The 15,556-nt window shown below is 44.3% G+C and overlaps 1 protein-coding gene across 1 annotated transcript in view; it reads left to right on the top strand.

Moving 5' to 3' along the window:
* The window catches only part of LOC311150347 (cadherin-4-like), a gene marked incomplete at both ends in the record, with an annotated part of 445,373 nt that extends 430,064 nt beyond the window's left edge, over positions 1 to 15,309 (top strand). Inside the window, 5 exons of the mRNA XM_084187754.1 lie at positions 4,433 to 4,669; positions 4,772 to 5,005; positions 11,784 to 11,923; positions 12,127 to 12,291; positions 15,103 to 15,309. Of these exons, the coding sequence (XP_084043880.1) occupies positions 4,433 to 4,669; positions 4,772 to 5,005; positions 11,784 to 11,923; positions 12,127 to 12,291; positions 15,103 to 15,309 (983 nt within the window). The remainder of the gene's footprint in view (positions 1 to 4,432; positions 4,670 to 4,771; positions 5,006 to 11,783; positions 11,924 to 12,126; positions 12,292 to 15,102) is intronic.
* Positions 15,310 to 15,556: the final 247 nt, after the last annotated feature.

Raw genomic sequence — 15,556 nt, 5'->3', positions numbered from 1 at the left:
CCACCAGACAGGGGAACTAAACCACCAGACAGGGGAACTAAACCACCAGACAGGGGAACTAAACCACCAGACAGGGGAACTAATCCACCAGACAGGGGAACCCTTCCAGTCTGTATGTGCACGCATGCGGGGACATGTTTGTTTCTCTCTGTGTGTGTGTGTGTGTGTGCTTTTGTGTGCATAGGCTATGTGATGTGTGTCTTACCACTCTCCCCTCACTGCTTTGTTCCAATAGAGAAGATATGGACTCAGGAGTAGAGATGGATACAGTGAAGTGGAATTAGGGAAATAGTATCCACAGACTTGATGAAAGGAGAACATACAGTATGGTCCGTCTGTCACCATACAGACTACAGAGAACGCGCTGTAAGGTAGCTACCCAGTTTACACACCTCTGTTGGTGGTGAATATGGTCATCATAGTATTGGAGACTAGTACTGAACAAAAGTCAACATTGAGATGATAATCCCCCCATGTTAAATGTCATGCCTCCTATTTTACTTCTTCATCTGTCAGTTAGCAAGCCTTCTGCTGTTGCTGATAAGGTCAAGGGTTATGAACTGGTAACTGATGTAAATTATCATGACTGCAGGATTCCTCTGGTACCCCTGTCCCTCTCTCCTCTCTCCTTCTCTCTCCCGCTCCTCTGTAGTACTCTTTATCTCACTCTCCCCGTCTTTCTCCCTCTTTGTCAAATGTCTTGCACCGTTGCCAAGTTTAATTGCCAGATCTGTGAGCTTTACATAAATCTTTGGTAAATGACAGAGCTCTTATCTCTGTCCCGGGCTTGGTTCTGGGACACTTCCCCACTAACCATTGGCTGAGCCAGCGGGGCGTGGCAGGTAAATTACTTCTAATTGGAGGCAGCAAAGGGTCACCGGCCCCCTGACACACACTCAATAAACAGCACTGAGCTGATAGTACTGCTGCACACAGTCTCTCTCTCTCTCATTTAGACTGAGACAGTCACTCTTTTTATTTATTTATTTCTTTTTAACACACACACATGACTCTCTTTTTCTCTAGTATACTGTCTCTTCCTCTCTTATACACATTTGGTATTTTTCTCTTTCCTCTTGCTGTACTTTCTCGTTCTGTCTCTCTTGTCGTTTCTCTCTGATTGCTGAAGGCCTTTTCTCTCTTCAGTCTTTCTCTGACATCTAAATGTTATGTGGCCATGTCCATCGGTTCACTCAGTCAATGCAAATGGCCTTCACATTGTGTATGTATACATGTTTACACACACACACACACACACATACATATACACACACCTCAGAGAAAATATCCACAGACTGTTTTATTGTGTTATATTAATTGTTATTGTCTCTGGCGAGTGTGTGAGCTGTGTATGTAGGGAGATGGGTTGTGATGAGAGGGATTTGGCTGTAAGAAATAAGGGGAGGTTGAACAGTGTCAAAGTGCGACGTGAATGCGGTAGGCGAAGTCAAACGCAGGACACCGAGCTACTGGAAACAATACTTTTACAAAGTAACCAGAATACAAAACAACCTCCAAACAGGGAGGGGAATACCCGCACACTAGCAACTGCCGAAAATGACGAGAACAATCACACACAACACACAATGAACGACAGAGGGTTAAATAGGGAATACAATACAACATAATAGGAAACAGGTGTACACAATCAAGACAAAACAAGTCAAACACAGAAACATAGATCGGTGGCAGCTAGTACTCCGGGGACGACGAACGCCGAAGCCTGCCCGAGCAAGGAGGAGGAGCAGCCTCGGCTGATTGCTTGACAAACAGCCAAATAGTCAGAAGTGTTTCTGTCAGGAACAGAGTTTTCCTCTGGCACCAAAGCTCCCTAGCAGTTCTCTCTCTCTCTCTCTCTCTGTCTCTCTCTCTCTCTCTCTCTCTCTCTCTCTCTCTCTCTCTCTCTCTCTCTCTCTCTCTCTCTCTCTCTCTCTCTCTCTCTCTCTCTCTCAATTCAAAGGGCTTTATTGGCATGGGAAACATATGTTTATATTGCCAAAGCAAGTTAAATGGATAATAAAAAATGAACAGTAAACATTCCATTCACAAAAGTTCAAAAGCAATAGAGACATTTAAAATGTCATATTATGGCTATATACAGCGTTGTAAGGATGTGCAAATAGCTCAAGTACAAAAGGGAAAATAATTAAACATAAATGTGGGTTGTCTATATGGGTTGTATTTACAATGGTGTTTGTTCTTCACTGGTTGCCGTTTTCTTGTGGCAACAGGTCACACATCTTGCTGCTGTGATGGCACACTGTGGTATTTCACCCAATATATATATTTTTTAATTGGATTTGTTTTCGAATTCTTTGTGGGTCTGTGTAATCTGAGGGAAGTATGTGTCTCTAATATGGTCATACATTTGGCAGGAGGTTAGGAAGTGCAGCTCAGTTTCCAACTCATTTTGTGGGCAGTATGCACATAGCCTGCCTTCTCTTGAGAGCCAGGTCTACCTACGGCAGCCTCTCTCAATAGCAAGGCTTTGCTCACTGAGTCTGTACACAGTCAAAGCTTTCCTTAATTTTGGGTCAGTCACAGTGGTCAGGTATTCTGCCACTGTGTACTCTCTGTTTAGAGCCAAATAGCGTTCTAGTTTGCTCTGTTTTCTTGTTAATTCTTTCCAATGTGTCAAGTAATTATATTTTTGTTTGCTCATGATTTGGTTGGGTGTAATTGTGTTGCTATCCTGGGGCTCTGTGGGGTCTGTTTGTGTTTGTAAACAGAGCCCCAGGACCAGCATGCTTAGAGGACTCTTCTCCAGGTTAATCTCTCTGTAGGTGATGGCTTTGTTATGTAAGATTTGGGAATCGCTTCCTTTTAGGTGGTTGTAGAATTTAATGGCTCTTTTCTGGATTTTGATAATTAGCGGGTTTCGGCCTAATTCTGCTCTGCATGCATTATTTGGTGTTTTACGTTATACACTGAGGATATTTTTGCAGAATTCTGCATGCAGTCTCAATTAGGTGTTTGTCCCATTTTGTGAATTCTTGGTTGGTGAGCGGACCCCAGACCTCACAACCAGAAAGGGCAATGGGTTCTATAACTGATTCAAGTGTTTTTTGCCAGATCCTAATTGGTATGTTGAATTTTATGTTCCTTTTGATGGCATAGAAGGCCCTTCTTGCCTTGTCTCTCAGATCGTTCACAGCTTTGTGGAAGTTACCTGTGGCGCTGATGTTTAGGCCAAGGTATGTATAGTTTTTTGTGTGTGCGCTAGGGCAATGGTGTCTAGATGGAATTTGTATTTGTGGTCTTGGCAACTGGACCTTTTTTGGAACACCATTATTTTTGTCTTACTGAGATTTACTGTCAGGGCCCAGATCTGACAGAATCTGTGCAGAAGATCTAGGTGCTGCTGTAGGCTCTTTAATAGTTGATTCTAAGATTTGTATTTGATCATGTATATGTTTTTGCTGTTTGTTCTTTGTTATAGAACCAAAAAGATTGGAGAAGTGGTTTATCCATACATCTCCGTTTTGGATAGATACTGTAACTCTTCGTGTTGTTGTTTGTTTGGTGTGTTCCAATTTTCCCAGAAGTGGTTAGATTTGATGGATTCTTCAATTTCATTGAGCTGATTTCTGACGTGCTGTTCCTTCTTTTTCCGTAGTGTATTTGTGTATTGTTTTAGTGATTCACCATAGTGAATAGGCGTAGGCTCAGGTTCTCTGTTTTCTCTTTCTTAGGTTTTTGCATTCTTCATCAAACCATTTGTCTTTGTTGTTAATTTTCTTAGGTTGTCTGCTTGATATTTTTTAGATTTGATAGGGAGCTGAGAGGTGAAATATACTGTTTAGGTTTTCTACTGCCAAGTTTACACCTTTACTATTACAGTGAAACGTTTTGTCCAGGAAGTTGTCTGTCTCTCTCTCTCTCTCTCTCTCTCTCTCTCTCTCTCTCTCTCTCTCTCTCTCTCGCGCGCTCTCTCTCTCTCTCTCTCTCTCTCGCGCTCTCTCTCTCTCTCTCTCTCTCTCTCACTCTCTCTCTCTCTCTCTCTCTCTCTCTCTCTCTCTCTCTCTCTCTCTCTCTCTCATTACAGGAGATACACTTATCTCTCGGTATATCTATCTTTCTCCCTTTCTGTCTGTCTTCCTTTATTTGCTTTCTCACTATCTCCACTTCCAGTCCTTTTCTCTAGTTCTCTCACTCTATCTTCCTACCCTGTCTCTGTCGTCTCTCTCTCTCTATCTTTCTCTCTCTGCCCCCTTGAAGAGAAGTCATTGTTCTGTTAGGGTATTGTTTGGAAAGGGCAGTGAGTGTTCTGATCAGTGTGCAGCTGTGAGGCCATGTGTGTGTGAGGGTTAATGGAGACACGCATGGCCGTGAGTGTTTGCTTAACAATAACAACAACAGTAACAATAACCCCTTCCCTTACCTCATCTCCCCCTTGCCTTTCCTCCACTCTCCCCCTCTCCTGTCCTCCCAGGCTCTCCCATGGCCAGCGGTACAGGAACCCTCCAGATCAATCTGATAGATGTGAATGATAATGCTCCGTCTCTGCTGCCCCGTGAGTCTCAGATCTGTGAGCGCATCAACCGCAACACTGGCATCAACATCACGGCTGCAGACTCAGACACGGACCCCAACGTAGGCCCCTTCGTATTTGAGCTGCCCACCTTCCCCACCAGCGTACGACGCAACTGGACTGTGTCACGTCTCAACGGTGAGGGGTGGGGGGGTAGTAAAGGCAGTGCCTAAGAATGTTTTGATATTGGATATTAACAGTATGTATCTGTCTGTTCCCTCTCTCCCCTCCCCTTCCCAGGTGACTATGCCCGGTTGAGTTTGCGGATCCAGTATCTGGAGCCTGGGGTGTATGAGGTGCCTGTGATTGTGAGCGACTCAGGGAACCCTCCGCTCTCCAACAGGTCCATTATAAAGGTCAAGGTGTGTCCGTGTGATGAGAACGGAGACTGCACCCTGGTCGGGGCTGTGGCTGCCGCAGGACTGGGGACTGGAGCCATCATAGCCATACTCATCTGTATCATCATACTGCTCAGTGAGTAGATACACACAAACTATTTTTCTTGTATTCACAAGCACACACAGAGAATACACATACACACCTGCCATACCTCCAGACGCTTCACTTAGTTTCGCTCAGAGCCATCACTTTCTTATTAACAGCTAATTGTGTTCACCGCTCTCAGAGAGTATAGAAACAGACTAGGGCAGTCAGAGTTTACTCAAATTCAGTTGTAGTAATTTGAGGGTAGACATTTTTTTCAATTGTGATTGATCGCATTGTCTGAAATCGTTGAAAATATGCTGAAAACATCCCAAATACATCATCTATACAGCTAAAAACAACAATGCAATGTAGAAACAAGTTGACTTTGAGGTTAAAGAAAGTGTGCTTTCTCAATTTACCTAATTTTGCTAAACGTTACTTTAGACAAAATCAAGACGTCAATATTCTTGTAATGTTTATTGTAGGAAAAATCGTAAATGACAGCTTAATCAGAATTTGCTATTAAACGCGATTAATCAAATCAAATCATGTTTTCTTTGTCACATGAGCCGAATACAACAGTGTAGACCTTACAGTGCGGTAGCAGAGAGAACAGTCTATGCATCATCTGAAAGATCTTTTGGGGCGGTATGCAAATTGGAGTGGGTCTAGGGTTTCTGGGATAATGGTGTTGATGTGAGCCATGACAAGCCTTTCAAAGCACTTCATGGCTACAGACGTGAGTGCTATGGGTCGGTAGTCATTTAGGCAGGTTACCTTAGTGTTCTTGGGCACAGGGACTATGGTGGTCTGCTTGAAACATGTTGGTATTACAGACTCAGTCAGGGACATGTGAAAATGTCAGTGAAGACACTTGCCAGTTGGTCAGCGCATGCTCGGAGTACATGTCCTGGTAATCAATCAATCAATCAATCAATTTTATTTTATATAGCCCTTCGTACATCAGCTAATATCTCGAAGTGCTGTACAGAAACCCAGCCTAAAACCCCAAACAGCTAGTAATGCAGGTGTAGAAGCACGGTGGCTAGGAAAAACTCCCTAGAAAGGCCAAAACCTAGGAAGAAACCTAGAGAGGAACCAGGCTATGAGGGGTGGCCAGTCCTCTTCTGGCTGTGCCGGGTGGAGATTATAACAGAACCATGCTAAGATGTTCAAAAATGTTCATAAGTGACAAGCATGGTCAAATAATAATCAGGAATAAATCTCAGTTGGCTTTTCATAGCCGATCATTAAGAGTTGAAAACAGCAGGTCTGGGACAGGTAGGGGTTCCATAACCGCAGGCAGAACAGTTGAAACTGGAATAGCAGCAAGGCCAGGCGGACTGGGGACAGCAAGGAGTCACCACGGCCGGTAGTCCCGACGTATGGTCCTAGGGCTCAGGTCTCTCAGTTGGCTTTTCATAGCCGATCATTAAGAGTTGAAAACAGCAGGTCTGGGACAGGTAGGGGTTTCGTAACCGCAGGCAGAACAGTTGAAACTGGAATAGCAGCAAGGCCAGGCGGACTGGGGACAGCAAGGTGTCAGCATGCCCGGTAGTCCTGACGTATGGTCCTAGGGCTCAGGTTCTCAGAGAGAAAGAGAGAACGAGAGAATTAGAGAGAGCATACTTAAATTCACACAGGACACTGGATAAGACAGGAGAAGTACTCCAGGTATAACCAACTAACCCCAGCCCCCCGACACATAAACTACTGCAGCATAAATACTGGAGGCTGAGACAGGAGCGGTCCGGAGACACTGTGGCCCCATCCGAAGAAACCCCCGGACAGGGCCAAACAGGAAGGATATAACCCCACCCACTCTGCCAAAGCACAGCCCCCGCACCACTAGAGGGATATCCTCAACCACCAACTTACAATCCTGAGACAAGGCCGAGTATAGCCCACAGAGGTCTCCACCACAGCACAAACCAAGGGGGGGCGCCAACCCAGACAGGAAGATCACGTCAGTAACTCAACCCACTCAAGTGACGCACCCCTCCTAGGGACGGCATGAAAGAGCACCAGCAAGCCAGTGACTCAGCCCCTGTAACAGGGTTAGAGGCAGAGAACCCCAGTGGAGAGAGGGGAACCGGCCTGGCCCTGCGGCCTTGTGAATGTTGACCTGTTTAAAAGTCTTACTCACATCGGCTACGGAGAGCGTGATCACACAGTCGTCCGGAACAGCTGATGCTCTCATGCATGCTTCAGTGTGCTTGCCTCGAAGCGAGCATAGAAGTAATTTAGCTCGTCTGGTAGGCTTGTGTCACTGGGCAGCTCGCAGCTGTGCTTCCATTTGTAGTCCGTAATAGTTTGCAAGCCCTGCCACATTCTACGAGCATTGGAGCCGGTGTAGTACGATTCGATCTTAGTCCTGTATTGACGCTTTGCCTGTTTGATGATTCGTCGGAGGGCATAGTGGTATTCATAATAAGCGTCCAGGTTAGAGTCCCGCTCCTTGAAAGTGGCAGCTCTACCCTTTAGCTCAGTGCGGATGTTGCCTGTAATCCATGGCTTCTGGTTGGGGTATGTACGTACGGTCACTGTGGGGATGACGTCATCTATGCACTTATTGATGAAGCCAGTGACTGATGTGGTGTACTCCTCAATGTCATCGGAAGAATCCCGGAACATATTCCAGTCTGTGCTAGCAAAACAGTCCTGTAGCTTAGCATCTGCGTCATCTGACCACTTCTGTATTGAGTGAGTCATTGGTACTTCCTGCTTTAGTTTTTGCATGTAAGCAGGAATCAGGAGGATATAATTATGGTCAGATTTGCCAAATGGAGGGCGAGGGAGAGCTTTGTATGCGTCTCTGTGTGTGGAGTAAAGGTGGTCTAGAGTTATTTTTCCTCTGGTTGCACATTTAACATGCTGGTAGAAATTAGGTAGAACGGATTTAAGTTTCCCTGCATTAAAGTCCCCGGCCACTAGGAGCGCCGCCTCTGGATGAGCATTTTCTTGTTTGCTTATGGCCTTATACAGTTTGTTGAGTGTGGTCTTAGTGCCAGCATCAGTTTGTGGTGGTAAATAGACAGCCATGAAAAATATAGATGAAAACTCTCTTGGTAAATAGTGTGGTCTACAGTTTATCATGAGATACTCTACCTCAGGCGAGCAAAACCTCAAGACTTCCTTAAAATTAGATTTTGTGCACCTGTCTTGTATACAGTTCCTTGCAAAAGTATACATCCCCCTTGGCATTTTTCCTATTTTGTTGCATTACAACCTGTAATTTAAATGGATTTTTATTTGGATTTCATGTAATGGACATACACAAAATAGTCCAAATTGGTGAAGTGAAATTTTAAAAATAACCTGTTTCAACAAATTCTAAAAAATACATAACGGAAAAGTGGTGCGTGCATATGTATTCACCCCCTTTGCTATGAAGCCCCTAAATAAGATCTGGTGCAACCAATTACCTTCAGAAGTCACATAATTAGTTAAATAAAGTCCACCTGTGTGCAATCTAAGTGTCACATGATCTGTCACATGATCTCAGTATATATACACCTGTCCTGAACAGCCCCAGAGTCTGCAACACCACTAAGCAAGGGGCATCACCAAGCAAGCGGCACCATGAAGACCAAGGAGCTCTCCAAACAGGTCAGGGACAAAGTTGTGGAGAAGTACAGATCAGGGTTGGGTTATAAAAAAATATCAGAAACTTTGAACATCCCACGGAGCACCATTAAATCCATTATAAAAAAATGGAAAGAATATGGCACCACAACAAACCTGCCAAGAAAGGGCCGCCCACCAAAACTCACGGACCAGGCAAGGAGGGCATTAATCAGAGAGGCAACAAAGAGACCAAAGATAACCCTGAATGAGCTGCAAAGCTCCACAGCGGAGATTGGAGTATCTGTCCATAGGACCACTTTAAGCCGTACACTCCACAGAGCTGGGCTTTACGGAAGAGTGGCCAGAAAAAAGCCATTGCTTAAAGAAACAAATAAGCAAACACGTTTGGTGTTCACCAAAAGGCATGTGGGAGACTCGCCAAACATATGGAAGAGGTACTCTGGTCAGATGAGACTAAAATTGAGCTTTTTGGCCATCAAGGAAAACGCTATGTCTGGTGCAAACCCAACACCTCTCATCACCCCGAGAACTCCATCCCCACAGTGAAGCACGGTTGTAGCAGCATCATGATGTGGGGATGTTTAGCATCGGCAGGGACTGGGAAACTGATCAGAATTGAAGGAATGATGGATGGTGCTAAATACAGGGAAATTCATGAGGGAAACCTGTTTCAGTCTTCCTGAGATTTGAGACTGGGACGGAGGTTCACCTTCCAGCAGGACAATGACCCTAAGCATACAGCTAAAGCAACACTCGAGTGGTTTAAGGGGAAACATTTAAATGTCTTGGAATGGCCTAGTCAAAGCCCAGACCTCAATCCAATTGAGAATCTGTGGTATGACTTAACGATTGCTGTACACCAGCAGAACCCATCCAACTTGAAGGAGCTGGAGCAGTTTTGCCTTGAAGAATGGGCAAAACTCCCAGTGGCTAGATGTGCCAAGCTTATAGAGACATACCCATTTTTACATTTACATTTTAGTCATTTAGCAGAAGCTCTTATCCACAGCGACTTACAGTTAGTGAATACATTTATGTTTTAAATATTTTTTAATACTGGCCCCCCGTGGGAAACGAACCCACAACCCTGGCGTTGCAAACGCCATGCTCTATCAACTGAGCTACATCCCTGCCGGCCATTCCCTCCCCTACCCTGGACGACGCTGGGCCAATTGTGCGCTGTCCATGAGTCTCCCGGTCGCGGCCGGCTGCGACAGAGCCTGGATTCGAACCAGGATCTCTAGTGGCAGACCACTGCGCCACTCAGGAGTACCCCAAGAGACTTGAATTTTAAACAAAGTCACGGGTCTGGGTCGGATCTGATATGATTGTCACGGGTCTCGGGTATGTGTAATTTTAACTGACTTGTCCGGAAGGGCCCGTACAGATCCGAATGCGACTGCTGCAGTAATCTATGCTGCTGCTCCTGCTTTTCAAGAGTGTGGAGCATGGCGCGTGTAGCATTTTGTTGTTGTTGGCCAATCATAAGTCATCAAAGCGGTAATAGGCTACAGTCATAGAGCCTCCATGAGTGGCAAAAGTTAGGGGATATCTAATGAATGGAAGATGGAATTAAAATGGCAGAACTAAAAGGAGAAGGATAGGCTACAACGACCAAGAGCCAACAGGTAGGCTGCTACTTAATATTCTGAATGGAGTTTTTGTAACTGTAGGATGAGAAAGCGAATGCACTGCAGCCTCAATTAGCCTAGCTAGATAGATTTCTCCCGTTTTGATGCAGTCAAGACAGGTACTATGTAATCATATTTTAAGATAAATAATCTAGCTATGGCAGCTATTAGTCTACTATAGCTCGAGTCGTCTCTCCCACCTACTCCCCATGTCACTCACTCACAGTACGGCCCCTCCCCCACCTGCTAGAGATGCACCTCTCTCCCCCGCCTCTCGCACTTTAGCAGCTCCAATGACTAAAGTAGCTTAAATTATGACTTTTCTGCTGCTTCCCTCACTCAGATCAGACCGGATAGGGTCTGGATCTGACCAGGTTTATACGGAACAGGTCTAGTTGTCCTCCGGTTAGTTCGGAACAGGTCTCTATATTTAAAAAAAAAATAGTTATGCATATCGGGTCCGGGTGGGAAAGCCCCAGGTCCATTTCGGAATGGGTCCAACTTTTTGGACCCATGAAGACCTCTATCTGTAGCTACCACTACCTCCTCACTACACACTGTACATCAGATGCCTCCCTATGATCACATGTTATATTAAACCACCTTTCTTACCAGATGCTGAAGTGGGTTATGATTTGCTGTTCTCTCATTTGGGCCTTCAATTCATCAAACATTTACCATACAGTAAACACAATAGCATACATGTTGTATTATAGATGAATGCCTAGCTGGCCATCAGAATGTGTTCTCTCTGAGTTGGTGACCCCATGGGTTTTATTATTGGGTTCTGTCAGACAGAGGTTGTAATGCGGACTTGTCTTGCTAAGGTGCTGCTGGTGGTTTGCTGTGTGGTGTGTGCTCATGGATTACATTTACATCATGCTTTTCACTCTTGTGTATGGTAGTACAGTCCTATCCTCCACAAATGTGTAGAGCTTTTTGTGTGGTTGTGTATTTTGCAGTAGGCCAATAATGTGGTTTAAGCTTTGTTGGTTGTGTGTTTTGCAGTAGAAGTGTGTTAACAAAGGTTTGTTGGTTGTGTGTTTTGCAGTAGTAGTGTGTTAACAAAGGTTTGTTGGTTGTGTGTTTTGCAGTAGTAGTGTGTTAACAAAGGTTTGTTGGTTGTGTGTTTTGCAGTAGTAGTGTGTTAACAAAGGTTGTTGGTTGTGTGTTTTGCAGTAGTAGTGTGTTAACAAAGGTTTGTTGGTTGTGTGTTTTGCAGTAGTAGTGTGTTAACAAAGGTTTGTTGGTTGTGTGTTTTGCAGTAGTAGTGTGTTAACAAAGGTTTGTTGGTTGTGTGTTTTGCAGTAGTAGTGTGTTAACAAAGGTTGTTGGTTGTGTGTTTTGCAGTAGTAGTGTGTTAACAAAGGTTTGTTGGTTGTGTGTTTTGCAGTAGTAGTGTGTTAACAAAGGTTTGTTGGTTGTGTGTTTTGCAGTAGTAGTGTGTTAACAAAGGTTTGTTGGTTGTGTGTTTTGCAGTAGTAGTGTGTTAACAAAGGTTTGTTGGTTGTGTGTTTTGCAGTAGTAGTGTATTAACAAAGGTTTGTTGGTTGTGTGTTTTGCAGTAGTAGTGTGTTGTTAAAGGTGTTGTGTGTGTTGTGTTCCAGGTATGGTACTAGTGTTTGTGGTGTGGATGAAGCGCAGAGAGAAGGAGAGACAGACCAAACAGCTACTGATCGACCCAGAGGACGATGTCAGAGATAACATCCTGAAATACGACGAGGAGGGAGGGGGAGAGGAGGACCAGGTACACACACACACACACACACTGAGACACACACACACTCAGAGACACACACACACAGATACAGACTTATAAACATATACATGTATATTTACAGTATATATCACATACACACATATATTACACATACACCCACAAACACTGAGTGCAAGTTAGTTATGTCTTGAGGTTGACTGTATCATCTGTCTGTGTGTGTCTCTGTGCAGGACTATGACCTAAGCCAGCTGCAGCAGCCTGACTCTCTGGAACACATCATCAGTAAGCCCCAGGGGGTACGGAGGGTGGATGAGCGCCCCATCATCCCTGAGTCCCAGTATCCCATCCGACCTGCGATCCCCCACCCTGGGGACATCGGGGACTTCATCAACGAGGTGAGGGGGGCAACCAGGGGTCATATTATTGTTTTGTTTATTTCTTTATCAAGATACCGTTTAGTCCATCAGCACTTTTCTACTTGTGACTTGACACAAACACAGACACAATTCCACATACAAGGCACAATGACTAACCTACAATACACAACTTCAAACACACAACATGAGACATTGAAATAAAAAATGAATATATCTGTAAATACATGGTGGTGCATATACTGTGTACCTCCTTATTTCTAAGATACATTTGATTCACCTTCTGTTTCAGGTAAATGTGTGAGATCTGAGGATAATATTGCTTAAATGTAGGCATTTTCTGCATGCTGTTTGTTTACAGGCTTCAATGCTCTGAGCTCTGGCAACAGTGGAGATGGAGATTACCTGACAGCTGTTATCACACACACAAACACATACACATACATGTACGCACACACGCGCGTGTTTGTAACTCATGCAAGAAGGCTTTGATTGACAGGCGCCATGACAACATGTTCACACTTGAGAAGTATTGGCAGCTGTTCAGCTTTGATCCATCCTGCCTACACATACACACACACACACACACACACACACACACACACACACACACACACTGATCTCGCTCCATCAGTCTGGCAAAACACAAACACATGGTGGCTCGGCTGCCCACTGTATCCTCCTCCTTGGGGATTCTACATCCCTGCCAATGACATCACTTTGTCACTCCCAATATATTGCCTGTATGCCAACACTTCCCATCTCCTCTCTGGTGTTTCCTCAGCCTGTGTATGTTATCTTACTGAAAGCCTACCCTCCTCTGTCTCTATATAGTACTATACACTAACCTTGCTAATCCTGTTGGCCTACGCTGTGGTGTTTCCTCAGCCTGTGTTTTTATTAACTCCCTCCCTCCCTCCGTCCAGGTCAGCCTGTGTTCTATTAAAGTGGAACTGACAGCGTTTTAACTACTTTGCAGATATGAAACAAACAGACAATCGTAATATCAGTCCAAAATATAAAATTCCCAGTTTATGCTACAAAACCAACTTTATAAGAGGTTTTAAAAATAGGTTATATTTCATTCAACATTCCATGACGTACACTAAGCCATTGTTGGCATTCGGGAAGCACTGTTTCAGTTTCAATGACTCAATATTTTTGACAAACACGGACAAATATAACTAAGGCTGGGAATGTCAATATAATCAAACTAGCAAGGGCAATGATCACAAGTCAGTTATAGCGTGGCTAATAGGCTAGTGTATCTATTTATGTAGCAAGCTAAAAACACAGAGCTTAACGTTAGCTAGATAGCTAGCTAGCTGCTAGGAGGATGTCATGTCATGTCATGCCATTGGAGGAGTGGGTGAGTGACTGACTTTTTCCCCTCATATCGTTTTTCAGTGGCTATACACAGCTAGAGATGCAGGTGTCATTTGGTTAGCTTGCAAGAACTTGAACAACAGTTATCCAGTTAGCATATCTCTTGCGTTCACAAATTCACTCTGGCTATGTAATCTGATTTCAGAGCAATCTAGTCTGAGTGTGGCAGAGCGCAGAATAACTGATGAATTTACGAACGCGCAAAACCCGCTGAATATGACCGGTGTCAGTAAACTTAGGCAAAAAAAAGTAATAGTGGTGTCACGAACACTCTAGATAACATGTAAACAGCCTAACCAGCTCTGCTACGGCGAGTAAAATGGTCAGAGTGAGGTGTTCTCTCATTTGTGTCTGGAAGTAGCTAGCTAGCAAGCTAGCCAACTTTAGCCAGTTAGTTTGGGTGCTTGGTTGGGACAAGCATGCATTGGCAGGCAAGCTGCAGATGGACAAGTAGGCTACAATTCCCCATCGTTTATCAGTGCAATTTTGATGGCCAACTAGCTGAAAAAGTTTGAGTGGGTTTATCTAATGTTCCTTAGTTAGATTTTATCTAATCTTGCTCTGGCTAGTATTAGTTGTTGATCTTGTTATTGTTGATGTGTATAACTGAGGGAGAGAGAGCCTACCTTTTCATGGTTGTTTGATCAATAGGACTGTACAGTTCCCAAATGTAAGAGGACTCCCGTGGTATTTACATATTTTCAGAAATCCATTCAGGTGTATTTTGTGGCTTTTGGCAAATGCGTTCTAATGATCTAAAATCGCGCTGTTGCAACTGCCTGTAAACACACAGTCCAGTTCAAAGTGAATGATGGCAGGCCAATGTGGCAAATGGCTTGTTTGCATAAAGGCCTACTGTAGCTCTGATTGGCTATAGCGCACCGGTCTGCGTAGACTCTTGTCTTGGATGAGACAGATGTTTTTATTCGGTTTTGTTTACTGCAGTGTCTATTAGTTGTCCAAACGCACGGCCGCTTTCCCACTCTATATTTTCACAAATGCCTTAGTATACAGTATGTAATTCCCAAACATTCTAATAATTTATGAAAACGTGAAAATGACCATATCTAAGTCCTCGCTTGTTTTAAAAAAAGTGTAATATTCTTCCTGGGGGTGTATATGAACCAATTTTAATAAGATTTAATGTTGCCAAAATACTGTCAGTTCCACTTTATAGCTCCCTCCCTCCAGGTGAGCCTGTGTTCTATTAAAATACAGTATGTAATTCCCAAACGTTCTAATAATTTATGAAAACGTGAAAATGACCATATCTAAGTCCTCGCTTGTTTTTAAAAAAGTGTCATATTCTTCCTGGGGGTGTATATGAACCAATTTTAATAAGATTTAATGTTGCCCAAATACTGTCAGTTCCACTTTATAGCAACCTCCCTCCCTCCAGGTGAGCCTGTTTACTATTAACTCTCTCCTCCCTCTATCTCCCTCCAGGGTTTGCGGGCAGCAGACAACGACCCCACGGCCCCTCCCTATGACTCCCTCCTGGTGTTTGACTACGAGGGCAGTGGCTCCACGGCCGGGTCCGTCAGCTCCCTCAACTCCTCCAGCACAGGGGACCAGGACTACGACTACCTCAACGACTGGGGCCCCCGCTTTAAGAAGCTGGCCGATATGTACGGGGGAGGGGAAGACGACTAGGGCCACAGGGGGCCCTGTTAAAGATCAACTTCCCCAATCCACCCTACTCAGCTGGTCTGCCATGCTCTCTCTGTCTCTACAATCTTGGGAACTTTAATACACACCACACACACACACAAACCAACCAACTGAACTGACCTAGCAACTGACCAATCAATTAAGCAACCGCCATAGTGGACTGTGCAGCATGGCAGCTTTGGGTCCTACTGTATTATACTGTACTGTACTGTACTGTACTGAGCCCTCT

Source organism: Coregonus lavaretus (assembly GCF_964263955.1).
Source record: "Coregonus lavaretus genome assembly, chromosome: 22".
NCBI lineage: Eukaryota > Metazoa > Chordata > Actinopteri > Salmoniformes > Salmonidae > Coregonus > Coregonus lavaretus.
Note: the sequence above shows the minus strand (reverse complement) of the source record. Positions and strands in the feature narration are given on the sequence as shown.